Source organism: Sorex araneus, chromosome 1, assembly GCF_027595985.1.
Source record: "Sorex araneus isolate mSorAra2 chromosome 1, mSorAra2.pri, whole genome shotgun sequence".
In the NCBI taxonomy this organism is placed as follows: Eukaryota; Metazoa; Chordata; class Mammalia; order Eulipotyphla; family Soricidae; genus Sorex; species Sorex araneus.
The window spans coordinates 70,429,040-70,455,833 of record NC_073302.1 but is presented as its reverse complement, the minus strand read 5'-3'; the positions used below and the strand labels follow the sequence as shown (position 1 = coordinate 70,455,833).

The window sequence follows — 26,794 nt, the reverse complement described above, 5'->3', positions numbered from 1 at the left end:
GAGCTGGCTAGAGAACACTTTTGCTGTTGTTGACGCTGTGAATCTTCTGCTTCTTTCTTAACACTTTTTGATAGTACAAGATCATGGTTTGGATTTGGTTTCTTAAAGTTTCCTAAACAGCTGGCGGCCTCTGGCCAATTCACACTGTTCATTAGCACTTCCACCAGGGGGCAGGAAATAAAATCTGAGTCCTCACCAGCAACTCCAGTGGAAAAAGTGTAGTGAGAACTCAGAATGGTATGTGAGCTAGAAAAAATGAAGTCTTCAAATTTAAAAAATTAAAACTTGATTACACTGAAAGTTAACTGTCTCTATGAAAAATGAATACAGAATTATTATTTGATGCTATATCCCACGCTGTAGCTAAATAAAAGAACATTAAGTAAATAGTCTCTTTAAAGTAAAACTTTTCTTTAAAACATTTTATTGCCTTCTTCTTCTAAAAATGTGATTTTAGAAAAGTTTTCTGTCATACTAATTACCTGTGAGTTTTACCTCAAAATATCTTTGACAGCTTAAGATTTGTACTTGAAACATTTGGCTAACATACAAAACATTAAGCTTTTAGCTGCTGTGTTCCCCACAAAGACAAGAATTGTTTTAAAAAATAATTGCACTTGTTCACACAGGGTTTATTATCCATGTCTCATGACAATCATGTTCACTAATAACTCAATAATAAATTAGACATTTCTTAACTTGAATATCCACTTCAGATTGCAGGTAGTAATCTCTTGGCTGTGAGCCAAACATCAAAACTTTAAGCATGGCTCTTAAAAGAGTATATACATTTCCTGCAAGAATTTTTTTTTTAAAGCAGTGCAGCTTTATATATTTTTTCCTTTGATCTCATAAATGGTTGATTTCAATTGTGGAAAAATGCACATTGTGAGTCATTTGGAGGTCTCACTAGCACTATCAGAAATCAAAGTGGTAGCATTTTTCTCTTCTCAGTGTAGTACGTTAACAAAACAAACAAAATAAGATTTTTTTCATATTAGCTCTCTAAAAGCCATTAGAAGCTTAACTCAAGAAGCTATTTAGATTGCACTGTTAACAAGCATCCTCAGTGTGCTAATTATGAAGGCTTGGTGGCTCCCAGTTCTGATACCCGAGCATTAGAAGGCAGGATTAAGAACAGCCTCTCCAGCTAACTATAGTACATGACAGAGCAGGATGACCACATTTATCTACCAATGAGAGGCCTCCATGCTCCAGGCCTGTCCCATCTTGGGAATATAATGATTTCCAAAAATGTTTAAGCATAGTTTAAGGAACACTTTGAAATTGAATTTTTAAATAGGTACTAGAGGTCAAGTTCAGATTTGAACAGAAATTTCACTTCCATGTTGTTACCAGTTACAGTTTTTATGGGAAAAGAATCATATTGATTCCCTGTTTCAGTACGGTAGAGCTGAAGGAAGAAAAGAGCAAAAGGTAAATAATTTAACAGCTAATGGCCTATGAAGTGCAGAAGTGTACATCTAGCTTTTATTATATGTAACTAACATATGCAGTTCAATGGAGATTCTATTTGCTCTTTTTTTAACGAGCAGATTGTTTAGTCATAGGTTAAAATCAAGTATGGAGCATTTAATTATTATTATTATTATTTATTTTTTGCTTTTTGGGTCACACTTGGTGATGCACAGGGGTTACTCCTGGCTCTGCACACTCGGGAATTACCCCCGGCGGTGCTCAGGGGACCATATGGGATGCTGGGAATCGAACCCGGGTCTGCCGAGTGCAAGGCAAATGTCCTACCCAACGTGCTTTTTCTCCAGCCCCTGGAACATTTAATTTTATTTACAAGCAAACTTGATTTTAAAAGAGAGAGAACAGGCATTGGAAGAAATGGGAAAGGGAGCCATTTCTCTCACAACCTGATGAGTTGAGATGAGATTACCTCTGAGGTCAGTCTCTGGGGTGCTTATGTAAGTACGTTTGTCTTAGAGCTAAACTTTTAAAAGCTGAAGAACTTGAGGGGCATTTTTCTCATGGAGCCCACAATGCACTGAAAATTGGGTCCATTCACTGCTGGCCAGTCTTGGGTGTGCCCCGGGGCCCAGATCCTCCGGATGGCGGATGGCGGCTTCCCTGTAGTGACAGGTCACTGATCCCCCACCCCAACCTGAATGGTTAGTAAAACAGATGATCACCTACTGAGTAAAAGAAAACTTTTTAAATGAACCTTCTCTTTTATATGCTTGGAGAATTCTTCCATCCCTAGGGAAGCAATGAATTGTATCATCCCCGGTTTGAAAAAAAAAATTTTTTTTCCACTATTACTTCAGAGGAAGCTTTGCACCCACGTAGACTAAGAAAAGGAATTTTTAAAGAGCATTTTTTTTTCCCCAATGCATCCGTAAATTTCAGAGATGAGTGGCGAGGAAGGGAAAGGATTTCACCTTGCAGTGTCTCTGCTGGGACACTGCAGACCTGGGGTGATCCAGCTCCCAAGGAGACGCCCAAGGGGCTTCTGCAAGTAGAAGGGACGTGGGACCCTCTCTGGGCTCTCTGGTCTGAACCGTCCAGCAGCCCCTTCCTCTTGATGAAACTTCCTCTACTCTCTGCAGCGCATGGACATGGACCGGAGACGCGAGGATGCGCGGAACCCCAAGCGGAAGCCCCGCTTGATGGAGGAAGATGAGTTGCCCTCTTGGATTATCAAAGACGACGCAGAGGTGGAAAGGCTGACCTGTGAAGAGGAGGAGGAGAAAATATTTGGGAGAGGGTCTCGCCAGCGCCGGGATGTGGACTACAGCGATGCCCTCACAGAGAAGCAGTGGCTGAGGGTAGGTGTGGCTTTTGTCATTTTCCTTGCTGGGGGGCTCGAGAGGTCAGCGGCCAGGAGCTGGAGTTCTCTGAAGGGAAGATACTGACGTTGAAAAGGAGCTTTTTGAACAGCTCCTTAATAATGATTAAGCCATTATTCTGTCATTTGCAAGCGTTCTTTCTACCTACCCGGGCAGTGCCGGGAAATATAATGGAGAATTGTTTGCTAGAGTAGAATGGGTCATTGGAAGCACAGCATTATTAGAGCTATGAGACCCACTAAAGTTTTATGACCAATTGCCTGGTCATGCCTCGGTGTCTTGGAGTTAGAATGGAAATATGGAAGAGGACCTTAGAGATCATTTTAATTGTTCCCCCTCATTTTATGGTCTTTAATTGGATTTTACTTTTCCGAGTCCTGCAGAGATCATTCAGGGACAGTAGTGCTTTCTAACGTGTTGTTTCCCAGGCCTATAGAACATCCAAGCTAGAAGGTGCCTTTGTATACTCTTGGCTTTATAGGCAATGCTGCTGAGAACAGAAAGGTTGAGTGACTCTTTGGGATTGCACAGCTGGCTGGAGAGAAGAATCACTGGGTGCTGATGCATTTTCATGCTTGTTTTTTGACTTGACCTGCTCTGTCTGTTGCATGTACAGATCAGGCCTGGGGCTTAGGTCATTGATACTTCGAAATCTTATTCTGAACATTGAATTTTCTTGGTGTCCTGCTTTGGAAAATGTTAATTTCTCATTTGGACTGGGAGGATGAAATCTCAGCTATTCCCTGGGGAGCACAGAGATGTCAGAATACTCCCAGGAGTCGCACATGTGCGTGCCAAGGTGCATGTACCTTCTATTTGAAATTTAAACCCTACTTTTTGTTACCAGGTACAAATTCAGTACTGTAGAGAGGCAGAGCAATCTGAAACATGTGGCCCAGGCAGGGCAGTGAGTGTGTGTTGGAAATAGTAAAGCAGAGTTGGGTGACAGTCCAACAAAATGGAAGCTGTTATGATGATTTGTTCATTTTTGCGAAGGGAATATAATTCTCGGGCTTTGTAGAACATGGTCTTTAGGACCCAGCTCCTTAGTAGGTAGATGGGAAGAAAGGCAATAGAAGTATTTTGAGATTGGATATCAAAGGCAGACAGGTCTCGCCACCACTTGAGATGTGATTTACTCAGGATGTTGTATGATGAGAGAGATGTGACCTGAATTTCGAAAAGATTGAAGTTTGTGGTATTCTCCAGAGAGACTTGGAAAGCATTGTTCATATTGGTGGTGGAACAATGGCAAATTGAATGTAATTCTTGTGTGATTGTTTTTACTGTGACATCCAAAGAGTTGGGTGGCCTTAGAATATAATTTTGCCAATTTCTTCTGCATCAAGGGCATGTGGTTGTGGTTATATAATTAAGAGTTATTCTATAATATGGCAAGTTTTGTGTTTGATATTCATCTCAGAATTCGGGAAAATCTTATTCCCTTTCTTTTATTTAAGCAGTAAATTAGGCACCCAGAATATCACAGAAGACATAATGAATTATCATTGTCAATACTGTATTGACCATTTTTATATGTACATAATATTCAGATATTATTAGCAAAGTAACCTTGTTTATGGGGTGAGAATAGAACTTAGTTTACCATTTAAAACATAATTCCAGGGCCAGAACAGTAGTGCAGCAAGTAAGGCACTTGTAGCCAACCTGGGTTCAACCCCTGGCATTCCAGATGTACCCCTCAGCCTGCCACTACTGATCTCTGAGTGCAGAGCCAGGAGTAAATCCTGAGCACCAGTGGATGTGTCCCCCAAAGCAAGCACTGTCTGGAGCACTGTCGTAGCACTGTCATCCCATTGTTCATCAATTTGCTCTAGCGGGCACCAGTAATGTCTCTGTTGTGAGACTTGTCATTACTGTTTTTGGCATATTGAATATGCCATGGATAATTTGCCAGGCTCTGCCATGTAGGTGGGATACTCTTGGTAGCTTGCCGGGCTCTCCAAGAGGGACAGAGGAATTGGACCTGGGTCAGCTGCATGCAAGGCAAATGCCCTACCCGCTGTGCTATCACTCCCGTCCCCACAAAAGCAGAATAAATCACTGTATCACTGTCATCCTGTTGTTCGTCGATTTACTCAAGCAGGCACCAGTAACGTCTCTATTACACTCAGCCCTGAGTGAGGCTCATCTGAAAGTGTGGAGAGTGGCCTTGAGCATGGCTGTTGGCTGGGTTCTGGAGGTCTTCACTGTCGAAGCTTTGCTTGGAGCAAGGGGCGGGGGAACGCATCTTGTTCCCTCCGAGGGGCTCTGGTGAAGACAGCCAGGCACAAGGGCAAGAGACTGTGTCGCTCTCTTCTAGGAGCTTGGTTTTTTGGTTTTTTTTTTTTGCTTTTTGGGTCACACCCAGCGATGCTCAGGGGTTACTCCTGGCTTTGTACTCAGGAATTACTCCTGGCGGTGCTTGGAGGACCATATGGGATGCCAGGGATCGAACCTGGGTCGGCCGCATGCAAGGCAAACGCCTTACCCGCTGTGCTATTGCCAGGAGCTTGGTTTTATAGTATCTGGATGTTGGCCATTGTTGGGATTACATGGCGCCGGGGGCAGTTTCTGGGTGTGACTGCCTAGCTACTGGAAAATGGGGAATCTGGGTGAAAGAGGCCCAGTCCCAATCAGAGCAGCCTTGAAGATCTTGGCCCCAGGTCCCACACACCTGGGTTCCTCTGCCGGTTCCTTCAAGCATGAGGCTTGTCCGAAGTGTGGAGAGTGGCCTTGAGCATAGCTATGGCTGGGTTTCGGTTTTGTTTATTAAATTAAATAAATAAATTTAAATAATTACAATCCTTGGGGGCTGAAGTGATTGTACAATGGGTAGGGTGTTTAGCTTGCACACAACCAACCCAGGTTCCATCCCTGGCACCCCACATGGTCACCCAAGCCTGTCAGAAATAATCCCTGAACGTAGAACCAGGAGTAAGCCCTGAACACTGCTTGGTGTGATTTTAAAAAAGGAGAATTAACATAATTCTTGGTGAGTTACCAAGTGGAGAAGACCTCACTGTGTCCTTTTTGTTTTCTTCCTCTCACTTATGAGTAGCACAGCACCTCACTTACCGAAGCTCTGCTAGAGACTCAGTGGGTATTAGTGAAAAGGAAATAATCTTCTGAGAAGAAAGTGGAACGTTACAAATTGACCAGAAACATTAGCATAGTATCTCCCTTTTCAGTGTATCTAGTAGACTTCTTTCCCTAACCTGCACATTAAAACTCAGAAACTTGTTCTTATGAAATACACCATGAAATTGTAGTCCATCGTTTTCACCCTAAGGTGCCTTGCAAAAAGGTATAGGCTCACTGAAAATAAGAAAAGCTGTTCCTGGTGAAGCTTTATTGTGACATATCTCTTTGTAATCTCGTCTTTGGAAAACTGTTATGTTCATATTTGGTAGGAGCTGGAAATTTGCTGCTAACAAGGATGTACAATTAATACAGAATGCCCCTTTTAGAAAGGCCTAAGCTTTCAAAATTGCTGCTTACTGCCATTTATTTTCTTGTCCACCAGCAGCAGTCCTGTTTAATATCAGCTTTTTTTTTATAGTAAAATTATATTCAAGGGGTTCTCACGGGCCTGGTTGTGAAGAGCTGTTTTCTACCGGCTTATGATTGAACACATTGGGCGAACCCAGCCAACACAGCCTTGAAAGGGAATTTGGCAAGGACTGTCGTGTAAGAAATGCTGCACCAGGGCTAAAATAATTCTTCTTTCTCCTGGCAATGTTGTACAAAGCCGACTTGGCAGAGGCATCGAAGATAGATAGAGCCCCAGAGCTGGAAGGCAACTGAACCGGAGGAATAGCTACCCATCCCGTGCTTAAATCACATTTTCCGCAGTGCCCAGGCCAAGAGGCTGGCCTGGCCGTCTCTAAAAGAGCAGAACCACCTTTTTTTGTCCTTAGAGCCGTCCATTTCGTACTCCATCCCTAGGGCTACTCTCTTTACACTGTGCTGGAAAGACCAAGACACACAGAGGTTTCCAGCCTCCAGCCTGCAGATCTTTCTGCTGGTATCACCCACAGTTGTTGCCATATAACTGATGCTGGTTTTCAACCCCAGACCGACTGAGGGGCTGGTGCCAGTTCACAGGTGTGGAAAGGTTAGAAATCACTAAAACATATAGGTTTGAGAAGCTGGTTGCTGGGGGAGAGGGCAAAATGTCTGACTTGGACAAAATCTGTAAAATCATCTGACTATAGGAACACATGGCACCAGGCCCCCGGGGGGCTTCGGAAGCAGCTCATGATTTTGAAAGCATTTCCGAGCTCTCACTCCATGAGCCTGGTGGTAACTCTAGCTCCGGGCACCCCCTAATCCCTCTTGCTTCCTTTGCTGCCACCCCCAAACACAGCGGGTTTGGGCCCCGAAGGGTGTGTGATCCATTCCAACCTCAACTTTTAATTTTTTAATCTTCTCATTACCAACTTTAGCCTCATCCTATTTTTCAGCAGGCCACTCCTGAACAAGGATGCCCCCCCACCCCCCACTTAGGACGTGTGGAAGAAACTATCACTATACTTTCAAAAATATGTGCTCCCATGTTACAGATTTCCCACAGTGTCCCCAGGATGATAACAATACTAGGTTATGAGTTGTGTGCCTATGTGTATGTTTGCACACACACAGTCCTTGGTGTGTGTTGACAGTTTAAAAAAAAGAAGTGTACACATCTTTGTTTCTTTACTTGTGTCAGAAGCAATCCATGGACCCGCCTTGGCAGAGACCTCTGATGAGCACAGGGGGCGGGGGTTGTAGGTTGTTTCGTGTGTGTGTGTGTGTGTGTGTGTGTGTGTCTTTGGAGAAGGGAGGTGCTCAGGTATCAATTCTGATGGGGCCTGGGAACCAGATGGGGTGCCAGGGATCAAAGCCAGGTCAGCTTCAGTGCCGTACCCACTGTACTAGAGCGCTGACCTAGGGTGTGGGGTTTTAACTTCCACCATATGTGCGGTGAGGTGTTCTAATCTTGCAGTCATTTTTGAAGCTGGCATTCTGTAAAACTGCAGGGGGCAGGGTGGGAGGATGTGAGAGCACTAAAAGGTGCTCTGTGAGAGAATTCGGGAATACCTGCTTTTTCTCTTCTTCCTGTCCCAGAGGCCCGTGTGCCAACTTCAAAATAACTTCTCTTCCTTGAAACATTTAGTGACATCCCAGAATTTATTTAATTGCTGAGTGAGTGATTTGTGCCCTACAGCGCTTGAAGATAATTGGAATGCAATTTAAATTATGTGCTCTGTATAATATTTAATTGCCAGCCTGATGGAGAGAAGGAATATGGAGAGCATGCTTTTGTTTTACAGTGGATCACAAGACTGGAAACTGTAATTTGCGAAGGTCCTTTCTATTTGCAGGTGTCTTGCTGTGTGGTCCTTACAAATGCATGTGTGAGGGTGCTGCTTTGGGTGTCCTGCCTCCCCTCTTACTGCTTTTATTTGCGGGACTCTGGACAGTTGGGCCATGAGCGAGGCTGCATAAATCCTTCTTAACTGTGAATCGTAGCCCACAACTTAAGTGGTAACTGAATATTGGGGTCATGAAGAATCCTAAAAAGTTGTTTTGAAATGAGTCGATTTATGATTCATCATCAGTATTTATCTGATTTGTGTGCCTATTTTTAATACTTACATACCCTGGTCACAAAAATGTCTTGGGTGAGGGCCAGAAAGATAGTACAGTGGGTAAGTGCTTGCCTCGTACGCAGCTTGACCTGAGTTCTATTCCCATTCCTCATACGGTCCTCCGAGTCCTGCCATGAGTGATCTCTGAGTACAAAGCCAGTAATAAGCTCTGAGCACCACCAGGGGTGGGTCAGAATCAGAAGGAAAAAAATATTGGGGGCCCAGTGAGATAGTACAGTGAGTGAGGTTCTTACCTTACACATGGAAGACCCAGATTTGACCCCTGGCACCCCATATGGTTTACTGAGCCTGCCAGGAGTGATCCCTGAGGGCAGAGCCAGGAGTAAGCCCTTAACACCACCAGGTGTGGCCCCCAAACAACAAAAATTTCTCAGGTGATAAGGGGTCTGGAGTGGAAATAGCTTACAAAGCCTTGATATTTAAAGCTATTTAAAAGAAGTGAATCTTATCATCAGATCTTTGAATCTGGCCATTGATGCCGCTAGTTTTAGTAATTTCAGAAGGGTTTTGAGAAGGACCTTTCAGGAAGGACAACACAGAGACCCTCTTAAACCAACCAGCATCACTGGCTGAGAGCTTGACCTTTTCAAAATATCTGTGCATGAATGGACTCGCTCTAATCAAGTACCTCTAAAATGCTTTCTGGAGTTTTTCCTTCTCAAAGCTTAAAATGGAGCCAACAAAAGAAGAAAATCCTTAAAATCTGTGACAGTCAGGGCTAATCAGTCGAGTAAAATGTGACACCTATCAGTGGTATTTACCCACCCGTGTCTTAAAATGTCGAATTGCACCAGGTGCTGTGCATAGAAGCTGAGTCCCTTAGCAGTCATTATTTTCTTTCTTTTGCTTCCCCCCCACCCCCTCATCACTAGCAGACGTCCTTGCTAAACTCTGCATAAGAAAAAAGGCTAAAAAAATCCATGGAGTGTTCCCCATAAATCTTAGAAGCAATCCCAGGAAAGTTTAAAGACATTGGGATGGCAAGCACATTACTTAAAATTCTGTTGGAGTACACAGTTAGAAATAATAGCTCTTCTCACCCAGGTGAAGAGAAATTTTCTTCTCGAAGTGTTTGAAACAGGACTGGTGCCTCCTGTGTTTGGGTGGATTAAGTGCAATCCAGCTGCAATCAGAGACAGGCTGGAATATCCTCATGTAATCCCAGCTGATAGCATAGGGGAATTCTGGGAGACGTTCTTTTCTCCTAAAATATTTTATTTTATATAGCCAAGATTTGGGGGTGAAGGGAAGAATCCTTCATCTAAAGTATAATGCGCACAATGCGTTAATATTTTGCCGTTTCTCTTTGGTCATTAAAAATAAACTTTTCTTGCCTTTTGTTGTAAAATATATAAATATAATTTTATTTTATTTCTTTTTAATTTTTGTAGTCAAATGATATTTTTTAGCTTTTAAAATTGTATCATCAGATTTACCGGGGCAAAATTTCTAGCAAGCTGCATTTCCGTTTTTATACACAAGGGAGAGCTAAGGCCCTAGAAAATAAATTTGGGTTTTGCCAAATTCCAGTTTCTTCAGTACTTTAGGAAGAAGTCCTGAACAAATTAATGGCAGTAAGAGTTGTGAATTGTTTGGGGGGAAGTATTTGACAGTAGTGAATGAATTTTGATAACTCTCTACAGTTTTCATTTTATTCTTAAATCTGTTGGCTAGATTGTTTCCTTAGTGATTGGACTTTAACATAATCCCTGCTGTCAAAATTCAGTAGGGTAAATCCAATCAAAGATCTGTGCCTCAGAGGGCAGCTGAAATAAATACTAACATTTTAAAAGCATGGTAGAGACTTTGTTTGGACTGCTTCTTAATTGTTGGGGCCAGAGAGATAGTGCAATGGATAAGATGTTTACCTTGCGTGTGACCCACCTGGGCTGGATCCTCGGCATTCTGTAAGGTCCCCTGAGCCTGCCAGCAGTGATCCCTGGATGAACAGCCTGAAGTAAGTCCTGAGCACCCTATGGTAATTTTTTAAAAAAATTAAAAAATAATTTGTTTTTTTAATGGAAACTATGTGAAGAAAAAATCTTTTAATATACATTTTGACAAAGTGCATGTATTTAAGGCAGATGCTGTGATGTTTTGATATTACATACCTATTGTGAATCAACTTTATTCAAAAGGTGGGGAGTAGGAGAGGATAGTTGGAAAGCTGGGGCCAGAGCAGCTGAACTTGGCCTTCACTGTGCTGTGCCAGAAGTGTGGCAGTCTAGCCAGGGCCTTTGAAGAGTGGTTAAGGGGCAAAGATGTGACTCAAGTGGTAGAAGGTAGAGGTATTTCTGACTCAGGTGGTAGAGACCCAGGGTTTGATTCTCAGCCCTGCACCTTCATGCCCACTTCCCTCCATGGTGTACTATATCACTGACAACAGTTTCTAGAGAAACAGAAGCCTTATAATCAGATGATCTAGGGTTCTGATCCCAGCTCCCGAAATTAGTTCTGTGACCCTGGCTATCTAATGTAACCTCTCAAAAAAATCTCATTATAAGAAAGAATTTCCCCAAATCTGATAAAATATTGATTTTTTAAATTAATAATATGCAATGCAATAGCATATAATAAATGAACACATTATTCATTATATTAAATTGTTTCATTAAAAATAAATTAGGGGCTGGAACGATAGCACAGCAGATACGGTGTTTGCCCTGCACGCAGCTGACCCAGGTTCGATTCCCAGAATCCCTGAGCACCTCCAGGAGTAATTCCTGAGTGCAGAGCCAGGAATAACCCCTGTGCATCACTGGTGTGACCCAAAAAGCTAAAAAAAATTTTAGAAACTTAAAATGAAATAGAGTAAAGGCCATGTTTGGGGCTTATTACAGACTGTGCTAGGGGTCACTCCTTGAAGTCACTCAGGGACCATACGTTGGTACCTGGGATCAAATTCAAGTCACGTACATACAAGGCCAGGGCCTTACCTGCTGTAGTATCTCTCTGGCACAATTTGCACTTGCTGATGGAATTAAATTGAATGTTTATGTGCTGAACATATGTTATAGGACATATCAACACCGTCAGTCCACAACCTGTCAACCAGCTGTGATTTCCTTTGGTTCTTGTGGTGCTCAGTTTTGTTTTGGGTCTCCATCTGGCATTGTTCAACAACCATGCTTGGCAGCTCCAGAACCTTGTGGTACTTGGGCTCAATCCTGGGCCTTGGTGCAAAACAGCCACTCAGGTTGTGCACGAGCTTTTTGGACCCAATTGTGATTTTCGACATAACCTTCCCAACTTAAAGACGGAGACAGTCAAGGGCCTGAACATGGGACCCCAACCTACTGCCAGTCAAGTACAGTGGGCACCATAGAATGTAGCCACATGATTCAGTCAACGGAGTTTTTGTTCTACCGTTGATATAGAAAAAACAATCCCAGCCAGGGCCACTGTGTGGCGTTTACATATGTCTGTGGGCTTTCTCCAGGCTCCCGGGTTTCCTTTGTCAGCCCAAAGATGTGCATATTGGGTGAATAAATGTGTCCAGATGATCCTGGGCTGAGCAAGTGGAGTGTGTGTGTGTGTGTGTGTGTGTGTGTGTGTGTGTGTGTGTGTGTGTGAGAGAGAGAGAGAGAGAGAGAGAAAGAGGAGAGAGAGAGGAGAGAGAGAAAAGAGAGAGAGAGGAGAGAGGAGGAGAGAGGAGAGAGAGAGGAGAGAAAGAGAGAAGAGAGAGAGGAGAGAGAGAAGAGAGAGAGAGAAAAGAGAGAGAGAGAAGAGAGAGGAGAGAGAGGAGAGAGAGAGAGAGAGAGAGAGAGAGAGAGAAAAGATGGATGTATCTTTTCTAAAGTAGAGTCCTGCCTTATGACCTGTGCAGCCAGGATAAACTGACCGCCCAGAATCCTCAAACGGAACAAATGGGTTGGAAAATGAATTGATGAATACAAATTGTCTGATAGTAAGAGTGCTTTGGGTCTTAGTTGTTTGACAATGTGTTTGTGTTTGGAAACCTGTCATAGGAATTTTATACCTGTGTCCATCTGCTGTGGGAGCTGTGGAAACACTTGTTTTAATGTCCTTTTGCTTCAGGTTGCAGTTTCTAAGCCCCTGCCCTTGAGACACTGAGTAAATGCTCCTGTTGCTCATGGCCTGGGCACTTGATGTTCTGCATCTTATTAGACTGTCGCTTCCACCGCTCTATGGACATCATCTCACATCGCAGGAAGCTGCTTTAGCTTTTCCTGTGGCCGTAATAACCATAATCCCCAGCTTCCTAGCCGTGAGTGGGTCCATTCATGAAGGCCGCTGAAAGGCAAATTCAGTTCACCGCCCCTTTGATTGCACTTCAAGTAGGTGGAGCCACACACCGTGTCTGGTGTTTGGACTGGGGAGTGCACTGGTAATTGCCAAGTTTCTCATCCCTCCCAGGCGTGGCAGGCCCCGCCTCATTAGTGCAATTAAGAGCCAGATTTGAGCAATGCTATTAGAGATAATATTGCACACTTAGCCACCTTCAAGAGCTTGTCAAGAGCAGATCTCCAAGTGTACACAGATAGGAATTAATAGAGATTAAAATAGATTGTGAGATGCTCCAACTTGTAGGGATTTAACTTCAGGAAATCCGTGTAGTTTCCACACCTCTGGGGATGCTAATAGTGTTTTGCCCTCCCCCAGCTCACTCTCCTGGTGGCAGGAAAGCCAGCTGCCTCTTTGGCACAAACCGCCCACTGCTGGGAGAACTCAGCTCTCTAGACAACCTCTGTCACCCTGCTAGACACCTCCCCATCCCCCCACCCCCACACCCCCCACCCAGTGAGGCTAAGTCCACGTGGTGCTCCTCCATCTTTGACAGAAGGAAAAGAGATGCAGGGATTTCACTATCAAAATAATGAACTGGACCCTGTGACATTCACAGATTCCTAGGGTCTTACAGCAGCTTTTCTCAACCAGGAGGCAATAGCCCCCCTTGTGGGCCCCCAGAGTATTCCAGGGCTGGGGGGTGTCACAGGTAAAGATCATATAAATAGGGGTGCTTGGCACAAGACCAGGGGCCAACCAGTAAAACTAAGTGGGGACTGGAGGAGGTGCTACAGGAAAGTGGCAAGGTGAGAAGAGGGGCTCCAGGTCAGAACAGGGGGTCCACTGTTTCTGAGGACAGCTTCCCTCCCTGTTTCCAACAGTTCAGGTGTCAGCCAAAAGATGCCAGAGGGCACTTACTGAAAGAGATCAGCTTGGACGGAGCCCCTCCGCCTGCTAGCCTGCTCCTGCTCCTCCCAGGAAGCCCCCGCGACCTCTCAGTGCCAGAGCAACCTCATCCAAACACTTAGGGAGCCTGTCAGGCCATCAGCTCACCTGTTCTTCCTGCCCCCCTTGCCTCCGGGCTCTTTCCAGAGAGACCCTCCTTAGGTCTGTAGTTGCGATGACCACGTCCTGCTAGTAGCTGTAAAAGCTGATTATTTTTTCATGGTCCTGGCTGCTGTCTAAGGCAGTATTTCCCAAAGTGGGGGGGATACCACCCCATGAGAAGCTCTGAACCAGTCTGGGGGTGTGAGCAGTAGTATTGGTTTTGGGTGCTTTCTGTTTGCTCACTTAAAGAAGATGGATTTCCAGGTGATACTTAGTGCTGAGTTGTGTGTGTGTGTGTGTGTGTGTGTGTGTTTATTTTTTAAGGTGGTAAGCCAAAGTCAGTTTGGGAACCTCTGACCTAAAGGTGATCTCATTAGCCCCTTCTACTGGTTTAAGCACCGAGACAGCTAGACCCTTGCCTGTCCAAGTCCACCGTCCCCAGCCAGCAGGACCTCTCTCTGGGGAAGCACTGGAAAATGTCTGCCAGTAACTGAGAATACTTATTTACAGAAAAAAAAAAAAAGGCTTGCCAAAGATTTGGTTGCTGTTCATGTCCTTTTGGCAACAGTACTAGAATTGTGTGTTTGTGTATGTGTTAAACTAATGGGTCAACTTATAAATTGTTGGCATTCTTCCCATTAGATTTCAGTGATTTGTGTCTTATGTAAAGATTTCCTGAAAGAATTCTGAAGATATGCACTTTATACACCAGAGCTTTCGAGTTTTTCAACATTTTGAAGTTCTCTGCTCTAATTTCAGAACAGACTGATGAAAATTACTTAAATATTCAAAGGGAAAAGTACAACTTTCCTTCCACCTAGCCAGCCATTCCTCAGAAATCCTCATAGGTTTTAATTTACAATAGCTGTCTTCTCACTTGCTCTTTCATTTCTATTTCTTTTTAGCAAATTCTGGATTAATATTTCTTTTTTTGTTTTGTTTTGTTTTATTTGGTGGGGGAGCCACACCCAGTGATTCTTAGAGCTTACTACCCACTTGAGCAAATTGATGAACAACGGGACGACAGTGCTACTCCTGGCTCTACTCTCAGGGATCACTCCTCACAGGCTCAGAGGGTTATATGGGGTGCTGGGGATGGAACCTTAATCAGCAGCATTCAAGGCAAATGCCTTCCCACTGTACTATTACTCCAGCCCTGATACTTCTAACTGAACAAGGTGAAGACTAATAGAAAGACTAAATCAGTTGGGTTTTCATTTCTTCCTCCCTCCCTCCCTCTCCTTCCTTCCCTCCTTTCCTAGTTGGGAACTAGATGGAAGGGCAGTTTCTTGATCCTTTCAACATAGAATGCTGCCCCCAGTGGGGGTCCGGACCTGTTCTCTGTCTCCTTCCTGTTGGAAAAGCCCTTTACAAAGCTGGTGATTACCATAACTTAAGGCCCTGTAGAAATTTGAGGTAGTTAGGCATTTGACCAAAGAATCTTCTTATTCTCCTTTTCTGTAATTACTAGTTCTAAGCAATAAATCCTTAACATGGAGGACTGTCAGGGCGCTCAATCAGTGAGGCTTTGAGCCCCCTGACTCTGGAAGCTTTTTCTCTCTTATTTCTGTCTCTTTTCTTAATCCTCATGGCATCCCTACTTCAGGCCTGTTCACCAGGGGCCTGTTCCTTGCAGTTCATTCCCATCCTCCCTTCCCTCCTCCCTCCCTCCCTTCCCTTCCTTCCTTTCTTCCTTCCTTTCTTTATTCCTCCTGCCCTTTTCCCTTTCTCCCTTCCTTCTCTTCCCTCCCTTACTTTCTTTTCCCTCCTTCTTTCCTTTCTTCCTTCTTCCCTTCCCTCCCTCCCTGTAAAAAACTAAAGCAGGCCGACGGGCATGTGCTTGCGGACTCTCCGGACAGCTCTGTCTCACCGCCCGCGTCCAGTGCTCTGGAACTGCTGTGTGTGGCTGTTGGTCAAGGGCAGACGACAGAAAGAAAGCCAAACTGGTTGCTCGATCAGTTTATTCCATTCTCTCTCTCTGTTTCTCTCCCGGTTCTGGATCTCTCTCTGGATCTGTGGATCTGGCCCCCCAACCCACTCTTATAGCCTAGTTAAATCTTCCCAGCATGAGGGGTTTGGGGCGTACACATAGGTGTGGTCACAATCAAGAGGGGTAAGGTTCCTTTCCCTCAGAAGATGCTTCTCCTAGGACTGATTCTCTTTCAGCAGGAGGATCCACCCAAGGGCGGAGTCCCTTGAGTGTGTTTCTCCTCTCCTCCTCCAGCAAACATATAAAGTTCAGTGTCCTAGGGAGGTCTGACCTTACAAATTAGCAGAGTCAGATTAGGGGGAAAGCTAATTAACTGTTTTTGGGAAGAGAGCATAGAGAAGTGATTACAGCTAAACAAAGGGATGAGAGTGACACCTTGATGGGTGTGACTGGGGTAAGCCTAAACTGAGGGGGGGGGGACCAGGATAAGCCCCTTGTGGCAAAGGGGGGGGAAAGGACAAAGTAATGTCATCCTACACCTCCCTTCCTTCCTTTTTGATGTTCTGGAGCCATATCAAGCAATACTCAGGGCTTACTCCCAGGTCTGCTCCAGGGATCATTCCTGAAGGTGCTTTAGGGATCATAGACAGTGCCAGAGATTAAACCCTGGTTGACTCACGCAAGGCAGGTGCCTTACCTGCTGTACTAGATCTCCAGCTCCCCTTCTCGTGTGAAAGGATATTAAATTGGGACCAGAATGATAGTACAGAGGGTGGGGTGTTTGCCTCACATGTAGGTGGGGTTTTTGATCCCCCGGCATCCCTGAGCACTGCCAGGAGTGATTCCTGAGTGCAGAGCCAGGAGTAACCCCTGAGCAACACTGGGTGTGGCCCAAAAAAAGCAAAAAAAAAAAAGTACATTAAATTATACTCATAGATGAGTAGATGGGACCTGAAACTTTACTTAGGCAAAGCTTCATTCTTATTCTCTGATCCATACTAAGCATGTTAAGCATGTAAGGTTTCTTTACTTATGGCCCATTCCAGAAAGCCTATTCCTAGTGCATGAAGCTATCTTTTAAAAATATCTCTTAAAAATAATTAAATTAAATAAAAATATCTTTCCCTTTGACTTTGCAGAATATATTACAAAGATTCTTTAGCATGATACTGCCCAAACTTCAGGCTTCTTGAAGCTGCCAGTGGTCCTGTTCCTCCTTTCACCATTGTCCCTGATAACTTAGTGGAAGCCCTGGGTTGGTAATGTCCAGTCTTCAGGATAGCTGGGCTCTGGGTCCAGAACTGATGTTCACCTCTGTGTTGTCTTGGGTTACTACACCTTCCCAGGCCCACATTTCCTTCTTTGTATTTTGGAGCCCTGAAATGACAGGTGGAGGGAAGGAACACAGCCAGGCACCAGTCTTCCCTTCTTGTCACTTCTTTGACTTTGGTCACTGAAGATGAATTCTGTGGGTTTCTCCTGCCGGGCCTCACTGCCCCTTTGAGACTGTGTTCTCGGGCGCTGAAACCAGTTAGGGTGGGAGGTTTTGTCCAGATTCTTAGGCTTTCTGTCCAGAGTGTAGTTTTGAAACTGGGCACTCCAGCTATGGGTCGACTTGGCATCAGATCCCATTTAGGAAGCTTTGGGACTACCTAGTTGTCTTTGGTATTCCTGGAGAGTTGCGATGAATACAACTCTGCTAGGAAGTGACGAACAGGACTCCCTCCTGGCGGGGCTGGAGAAGGGACCATCCACCTCCCTCAGTGGTACTTGCCCTGCACAAAGTAGCTTAGAGCATGCAGAATTCTCAGCAGACTGACACCAGGAATTTTTTTCAACTGTCAGCAGAGAGACACTCACCTATGTTGTCCCTTTCTAATTTCCTTGCTCATGTGCTACCTGTCAGAGTATATAACAGTTATGAAATGGATCCTTTTTTTTTTCTTTGAAACATATCAGTCTTTCTACAGATTGTCAAGCCAGAATTTACATTTAAAATCAAATCGGGCTTTTTCCCCTCTGAAGAAGTTTGTGTTCTTTTTTGAACATCTCTCTTTCTCTCTCTCCTCTCTCTCTCTCTCTCTCTCTCTCTCTCTCTCTCTCTCTCTCTCTCTCTCTCTCTCTCTCTCTCTCCTCATAATTTTCTAAGTCACTGTCACTGTCACCCTGTTGCCCATCAATTTGCTCAAGCAGGCACCAGGAACATCTCCATTGTGAGACTTGTGATTACTGTTTTTGGCATACCGAATATGCCATGGGTAGCTTTGCCATGCGGGCGGGATACTCTCGGTAGCTTGCCAGGCTCTTCAAGAGGGGCGGAGGAATCGAACCTGGGTTGGCTGTATGCAAGGCAAACGCCTACCAGCTGTGCTATCTAAATAAAATTATTTACTTCACTGTATCACTGTATCACTGTCACTGTCATCCTATTGCTCATCGATTTACTCGAGTAGGCACCAGTAACGTCTCTATTGTGAGACTTGTTACTATTTTTGGCATATCAAATACACCACGGGGAGCTTGCCAGGTTCTGCCATGCGGGCAGGATACTCTCGGTAGCTTCCTGGGCTCTCCAAGAGGGATGGAGGAATCGAACCTGGGTTGGCAGTGTGCAAGGAAAAAAAAAAAATCAACATCCTAATGCCATGGCTCTCACTGGGAGGTATTGGGAGAAATAGGCTTGTCAGTCACTGCACTGAGGGGCTGAGGGACTCCCTGCCATGAACATTAGTTCTGAAAGACAATAAATCTGGATTAGACTTTCTATTTGCCACCATGTTTTTCTTATACATTTAATTGTTGTTTTATTAGTTGTATCTTTCTGCATTTTCGTAGTCTAAGATAATACCTAGGGCTCTGTGTGTGTGCTGTTATTGTTGTTGGGGTTACATCAAGCTTAAAGTAACATTTATTTGCAGGCAATTTCCCACAACACAAGCAGAACCACCTGTAATCTCATCGACCTCCACGTAATCGTGGCTGGAACAGGAGCCAAGTGCAGTCAGGGGGTTATTTTGATTGCCGTTATGGTCAGAATTACTTTTAACCCCACGAGAGGCAAGGCTCTTTCACAGCAGTTTCAGTAAACGCAGGCCAGTGTGCTCAGTGAGTGCTGGCTTGTTATTAGCCATATTTTTCATTATCATTATTTTTAATCGAATAACAATGAATTACAAAGTTACAAAGATATTTATGATTGCACTTCAGGCACGTATTGTTCCAACACCAACCCCTTCACCAGTGCCCCATACCCACCACCAGAGTCCCCAGTTTTCCTCCCATCCCCCTGCCTGCCTCTGTGGCAGGTACACTTGCCCTCCCCTGTTGTCCTAGTGTTCCTTCCCTCACTTATACCCCCACCCGGACCCAGCGCCAGGCTTCCTGCTGAAGCCCAGTTTTCCAGCTTCCCCTTCCTATTGCCATCGAGCATTGGACATTCCCCTGTTGAGCTTTCTTTATATCCCACATATGAGAGAGATCATTCTGAGTCTGTTCCTCTTCCTTTGGTTTCATTTAACAGCCCTTCAGATCCATTCACGTTGCAGCAACTTACATGGCTTTATCTTTTCTTATGGCGAGTAGTACTCCATTGTGTGTATGTACCATAGTTGGATTTTTTTTTTATCTAGTCATATGTTAGTAGCTATCTAAGTTGTTTCTGTATTTTGATATATAAAGACGCATTTGTATTTGTCTTAAGAACACTTTTTCACTGGCACCCAGTGCCAATGAGCTATTTTTTTTTTTTTTGAAGAGCCATTAAGGATATGTGTGGACACACTTTCCCACCTGGGAGTGGCAATTCTTTGCTGCTGCTCTGTGAACCAGACTTGTATGTCCCCAAATTTCATAGACTGTTTCTGTCCCCACACCCACCTCTCCTTCTCTTATTTATTTATGGCTTTGGGGCCACACCCAATGATGCTCAGGGGGCTACTCCTGGCTCTGCCCTCAGGAATTACTCCTGCCAGTGCTCCAAAGACCACATGGAGTGCCAAGGACAGAACCTGAGCTGCCACATCCAAGGCAAACTCCCTCTCCATCCCGCCTCTTCTCTTTTAAAATTTCACCTTTGTACTGTGCCATAGGTTTAGAGGTTTTTATTTTCCTTCTTGTAATAGAATTGCATGCATCATGCCATTTTCCTCCCCAGGAATGAACTCCTTCTGGGGGGCCGGGAAGGGAAGGACAGTGCCAGAGGACGGAACCCAAGGCTCCCCGTATTCGAGGCAGGTGCCGTACAGCCCAGCCACACCCCAGTCTCAGAGGCTTTATGCTTAGCCCACACTCATCCCCAGAAAATTTTCAGGGTTTTTGTTAAGCAAAATCAGACCCTTTCTCTCAGTCCCTATACTGCTCACTCCCTTCTCTGTACCAGACAGTGTGAGGCTGGGTGCTATAAATACACACTTTTTAAAATTCATATTTATTTCATAAAAATGATTTTTATAAACATTACTCACAGGTTCTGGCATTTTTAAAGGGCTTTGAAGTACTTTGAATAGATATCTTACTGAAAATATTCAGATTCATTTTAATGAACCACAACTTCACACATTTCAAGTGCTACATGTTTCAGGATAGCTTTTGGAGTGGTTCAGGAAGGGATGTCACTCTCTCAACCTTAACTCCTTAAACTGTGGGTTGACGCCCATACAGAGTCACATAAATGAATGTGAGATTCACCCCAAATTTAAAAAGCCTTGTTTTAAAATATATTGTTTTGATTTGTATTGATGTTTGGTTTGTATGCCTATTTTCTACAGCTGGGTTTATTATAAGAATCTTTCCTGTGGATCTTGATAGTACAGCAGGTAGGTTGCTTGCTTTGCATGTAACTGCCCCGGGTTTGGTCCCCAGCAACCAATATTGTCCCCTGATTCCTGAGGGGAGTGATTTCTGACCTTAGAGCCAGAAGTAAGTACTGAGCACCTCCAGGTAGGTCCCCAAATCCCTCAAAATTAAAAAAATAAAACAGTTCTCTTGTGAGAGGGGGTTGTAGTTGGGAAAAGTTTAAGAAGCCCAGCTGTGGGACTGGAGCGATAGCACAATGAGGAGGTCGTTTTTCTTGCACATGGCCAACCAAGGTTTTATCCCCAGCATCTCATATGGTCCCCTGAACATGGCCAGGAGTAATTCCTGAGTGCAGAGCCAGGAGTAGCCCCTGAGTATCGGAGGTATGACTCAAAAAACTGAAAAAAGAAAAGAAAGAAGCAGCCTAGCAGTTAAATGAGATAGGTATCACTTCTATCTTATCCTCCTCAAGTGTCCTTTCTGTTTTGAAGTGCATGTGTGTGTGTGTGTGTGTGCGCGCGCACACACACACACACACACACACGCACACATTGCACGTCAGCAGGGAAGTGGTGGTTTGATAAAAGACAGGTCACATCTGAGTTCACAGCTGCACTGCCAGTTGAGCACACGGGCTGGAAGAGGATCTTCCTGTCTTGTGAAGTCTGGCTGAAGCGCAGTTCAAATCAGCTGCGGGCGAGTCTGCTGCCGAGCTCAGGGAGCTTGGAGACCATCTCGAGGATAAGGTTTTAGAGGAGCGTGTGAGGTGCCAGACCCCGCTCCTCAGCAGGGTTTGCTTAAACCATATTTTGGGGTCTGGCTATTATCAGGGCACCCATCTTAATGCCTTTGGAGGCTACTTTGATTCTGAAAGACTTTTTCGACTGATAGGAGACCCAGGCATGTTTTTAAACAAAAGCCAAAAACTCATTGCAAAATGCCCCTACAATAGTTGTGCAAGTGCAGAGGAAGGAGGGATCCAATAGGTTATTATGGGAGAAGTTACATTTTTGCTACTTTTAAAAAAGCTGCACAGGTTCTGCATTGGAAAGGGGTACCAGGAAGGGCAAACTTCTGGGCTAAGGGATCCAGAGAGAAAGAGCATGACTCATTCACATAGCTGCCCTGGGAGTTGGGAGCATGGAGTGCTTCTAGGGATGGGGTGAAGGGGAGAAAAGGGGAGTTAATATAGACTAATTAAAGTTTGAGCCCCAGCACCACAGATTAATTCCCCTGGTCCAGCCAGGAGTGACCCCTGAGCACAGAGCCAGGAGTAAGCCCCGAGCACAGTCAGGTGTGGTCCAGCTGCCCTCCACCTCCAAGAAAATAAGACCACACATGAGGGGCTGTACTAAGAAATGACTGGGGCTTTCTTTGTTCCCAAACAAGAGTGAAGACCCTCTGGTACCTCTGGGTCCAGGCTGACCCTACTGCCCTGAATTATCTCACCAAAGGTGACCCCCTCAGCACTTCTTGGGCAGCCCCACCCTCCAAAATATAATGCCTGAATAACAGAAGTAGAAGATTGGGCTCTGCTTCTAAAGAGGAGATAAGCATTTGAATTGTTAAGTGTGATCCCAAAGGCCTGGGAAGCACATGGGGAGAGTGCCCTGACTGCCCTGGAAGAAAGGAAATCTGAGAACAGGACAGAGGGAAAGATAGTCAATGAAGTATCTCTGGCTAACCTGGGTACAGTGACTGGTAGGACTGATGTTGGTGGGGCCCCGTAAGTAGCTTATGTGAAGTGGGGAGGAGAGAGATGGTCACTTTCTCCCCATAGGCTTCTACCACCTGGAGACCCAGCTGGGAAGACTAGGACTGATCAGGTCCTGCTACCAAACCCTGCTCCGCACAGGCCACAGCCCCGCTAGCTCCACCAGGTGGCCATCAAGCCACACCTGACATCAGTTTGATCTTCTCGGCACAGGAGCTGATCCCCACCACCTGATTTCTCAGGGAACCACTACTCAGGTTGGGATGAGGAATTGCTCTTTGCAGGAAAGGAAAGTCAGTCCGAGGCCTTACCCAGGGTTACTGGGTTCTTGTCTTGCCTCGCAGAAAAGAATTTCAGGTGTAGACAAGCAGTGAAGTAAAATAGACTTTATTTGGAGGTTTTTGAAGGTGAGGAGGGAAGGAAGAAGAAACAGAGAGAGACAGACAGACAGGGAGACGGAGATGGAAAGAGAGAGAGAAACGCACTCAAGGGAGGATACGGGCTTCTCCAAGGGCAGAGAGATCCCCTACACACATCCCAGCAGTACACATCTTAAGACGGGAGATATAGGAGATACATATGCTCAGGCACCACATGTGCTTGGTCATGTGGGTAAAGCAGCACACGGGCTCAGGCAGCATATATGCACCCTCCCTTTGTTCAAGGTGACTTTCATAGGGTTTTTCCAAGCCACCCCCAACCTGGGGCTTTCTAGCTAGATAAGAGTTCATTGCTAGGGTTGTTGCTAAACTGGTAGAGTTGGGAAGCGTCTTCTTTGAAACTCCTTTCCTTGACCTTTGTAACAATGATGGGTCTCATTTCACTTACCCTGAAAGAGCCTCTAATGCATCACTGCTGCAAAGAACAAGCAAAGAGAGGCTGCTAAAATCTCAGGGCTAGGATGAATGGAGACGTTACTGGTTGCCTGTTTAAGAAAATCGTTGATCAATGGGATGACAGTGATACAGTGAATCTTCTCTTAGAGAGTGGGTCCAGCCTTTTCTGATCCTGACTAGTAAGGGTTAATCAGATTAAAGGAAGGAATCCAGGGTTCTTCAGTAGTTCCTTCAGGCTCTTTCTGTAGGGAGGAGTCCAGTCTCCTCAGGGTCCACTGCTACAGAAGGTCTTAATCAGGTCTTGCTTTCTGTATCCACAGGTGGATCAGATTTAGGACTAGTGGCTTTTTAAAGAAATATTTATTTATTTATTTAGGCATTTTTTTTTTAAATCACACCCAGCGATGCTCAGGGGTTACTCCTGGCTCTGCACTCAGGAATCCCTCATGGTGTTGCTCAGGAGACCATATGGGATGCTGGGGATTGAACCCAGATCAGCCACATGCAAGGCAAATGCCCTCCCCTCTATACTATTGCTCAGGCCCCAGGACTAGTGGCTTTAATACTTCCCAGAAATTTCATTGCCATGATGTGGGAGGGGGGCCATTCCCTAGTCTACCTGCCTACATCTGGACCAGTGGGAGGGTAATCTGGAAAATTGATGATTCCAGAAGTTTCTAGCCTGGAGAACTGGAGGACATAATGCTACCCTCCTCTATGATAGAAGAATCCAGAAGAGAAATATTTATTCCACTGAAAGAAAAGTACTGAATTTGTTGTGTAATATCTAGTAATGGTGAGAGCCTGGGAAGCTATCGAGAGTATCCTGCCTGCATGGAAGAGCCTGGCAAGCTTCCCGTGGTGTATTCATATGCCAAATACAGTAACAATAACAGGTCTCATCCCCTTACCCTGAAAAGAACCTCCAATCATTGGGAAAAACTAGTAAGGAGAGGCTGCTAAAATCTCAGGGCTGGGACAAATGGAGACGTTACTGGCGCCCTCTTGAGTAAATTGATGAACAACGGGATGACAGTGATACAGTGACAGTGATCTATTAAGGATATTGGAGTCATAACTGTAACTTCCAAGAGTAGCCCAGGCTGAGAGAAAGTTCCTTTTTTTTATTTTTTGCAGTAGTGGGGGGTCAAGCTCAGGTGACATGCATGCATACGCACACTTGATCACTGAGCCACATCCCTGGCTTTCCAGAGAGTTTTTGATGTCATATGTATTGAGGTTATATTGGAAACCACGGACAGTTTGGTTCTCTGTGAATAATTTTACATCCAGAAAGATGGGGCATTGGATGGCCTGTATTGAGGTACCTCCTGACACAGTCAGGGCCTCTTGGGAAGCAAAGACACTGAGAACTTTGGATCTGTGTCCAGCTGCTCAGAAGAAAGTCCACAGGGAAGCTAAGAGCCCTCACCCTAATACTGTGAGTCTCCCTTCTAACAGAAGGGTTTAGCAGTTCTTCGGTGACAAGAGCTCCAAGTGCCATTACGACAGCTCACCTGAGGCTCTAAAGATAGCACAAGGATTGAGGCACACGGCAGACACCTCTGATTCCCTAGGACCATGAGGATCTGATCCCACAGCACCTCCAGGAGGGATCCCTGAGCACAGAGCCAGGAGTAAATCTTGCGCACTTCCAGGTGTGACCCAAACCACACCCCCTTCCCTACCCACCCACTCAGACACCTCACCTGCTGCTGATTTGAACAGCTTATTCATTAGTGATGTCTGCTGTGGACATGGGCCGGGTTCAGCCAAGGAGAATGAAAAAGAGAAGCAAAAAAGAGCTCAGCAAATCGGTGTTTAATGGGAGAAAACAGGCGGTAAGGAAATGTAAAAAGCCCCAAGATTGTGGCACTATAGGAAGTAGCAATTTTCTCTTTTTGATTTGGGGGCCGCACCTAGCGGTGTTCGGGGCTTAGCCCTGGTTTTGTAATCTCAGGAATCACTCCTAAAAGAGTTTTTGGGGGTTATATGTGGTGCTGGAGATTGAATCAGTGTCCCTTGGTGCCAGACAAAAGCCTTATGCACTGTACATCTCTGACTCCTAAAAATAACAATTTTTAAATGAGGAGCGATGGGAGGGGGGGAGTAAATAAAAAATGGGTTTTACATGTAACTAATGCACATTAGATTTGGGGAATGTTTGGGTAGCGGGAATGCAATGTTCTAGGTGGGAAGAAATTTCACTGTGTGGCCTGGACCAATACTCTTTCAGCCAGGGTGGCTACTGAGGCTGACAGTCAAGGAAAAGTTAGAAATGTGATCATCAGGGTACGGAGAGATAGTTTAGTAGGTTAGGTGCTTGTCTAGCCAATGGCCAACTCAGGTTCAATCTCCTGCATCCCATGTGGTCCCCAAGCCCCCGTAGGAGGGACTCGAGTGCAGAGCCTTGGAGTAAACCCTGAGCTTGCTGGGTGTGGTCCTCCAAAAAGAAATGGGACAATGACTGGAGGGTGATGTAGGTAAGAGCCTGCGCCTAAGTTTTTTTTTTTTTCTTTTTGGGTCACACCTGGCGATGCACAGGGGTTGCTCCTGGCTCTGCACTCAGGAATTACTCCTGGCGGTGCTCAGGGGACCATATGGGATGCTGGGAGTTGAACCCAGGTCGGCTGTGTACAAGGCAAATGCTCTAACCCACTGTGCTATTGCTCCAGCCCCTAAGGTTGCTAGTTTCATATGTGAAGATTATACAAAGATCTAAAAGAAATACACTTGAATTCATTATAAGTGTTCAGTAAATAGGTAATGCAGTTTTCCCAGAGCAAGCACCCTGTCTAAGTTTGTATTCAGCTATATTTGTGAGTTTGTATACATATGAATTTGTATTCAGCTTTGTTTATAGTCCCTAATTTTCTCATACCCAGTACTGAAGTAGGTGGTAGCAAGGATTGAGGAAATCTGGCACAGCTGAAGTTTCTGAGCAGGAAGGTAATTGATAACTGAAGTGAAGTTTGACGAGTACAGGAGGTACAAGATGAGATGGGTAAGAGAAATGGCAAAGGTGGGAAGAATTCCGAGGAGCCCGAGAGCCCTGGATTTGGGTGCCTGTCCCTGGGAAAAACCTCTTATCCCTGGAATTCCTTTGCAGATAAGATCAGCTCCTAGGAATCAGTCAATTCGAGGCAAGGTTCCTAGGGATGGATTTGCAATAGATCTCCTCAGGAAACTGAGTAGGGAATGAACTTAGTGGTTAGAAGTAGCTCAAATCAAACAGTGGGTTCACAGCCACTTTTGAAACAAACCAGAATCTGACCTATGTCTTACTGGAGGGAAGGAAAGGACTGAATGCTAAAACCAGAGAGAGCAAGGTAATAGTACTTTTCTTGTCACCTCCATTCCAAAAAGAAAGACTAATAGAATTCTTCATAGTCAAAATAACAGGAATCAAGGCCTGAGAGATAGGACAGGCACCTCCCGTTCGGTTAAAGTGCTTGCCTTCAACACCACCAGATGCCTTTCCCCCACCACGAAATAATCAGAATCAATAGCAGAGGGTCAGTAGAGTAATGAAAATACCAGCTAGGGGCCTGGAGAGAGAGTACAGAGGGCCAAAGTATCCCATTTGGTCCCACCAGCACCACTAGAGTACAGAGCCAGGAGTAACACCCTGATCATCACCAGGTATGGCCCAGAAAACAAAGACAGAATATGATGGATGCTTAGTTGATCTCAAGGGCTGGGGAGATAGAACAGCATTAATGTGCTTGCCTTGCACAAGGCCAACCCAGGTTTGA

At 44.9% G+C, this 26,794-nt stretch overlaps 1 protein-coding gene across 7 annotated transcripts in view; it reads left to right on the top strand.

Moving 5' to 3' along the window:
• The window catches only part of SMARCA2 (SWI/SNF related, matrix associated, actin dependent regulator of chromatin, subfamily a, member 2), a 204,379-nt gene that overhangs the window by 123,739 nt on the left and 53,846 nt on the right, over nt 1-26,794 (top strand). For all 7 annotated transcript variants that reach the window (XM_055124192.1, XM_055124193.1, XM_055124194.1 and 4 more), the window contains exon 27: nt 2,577-2,795. In XM_055124192.1, coding sequence (XP_054980167.1) covers nt 2,577-2,795 — 219 coding nt within the window. The remainder of the gene's footprint in view (nt 1-2,576; nt 2,796-26,794) is intronic.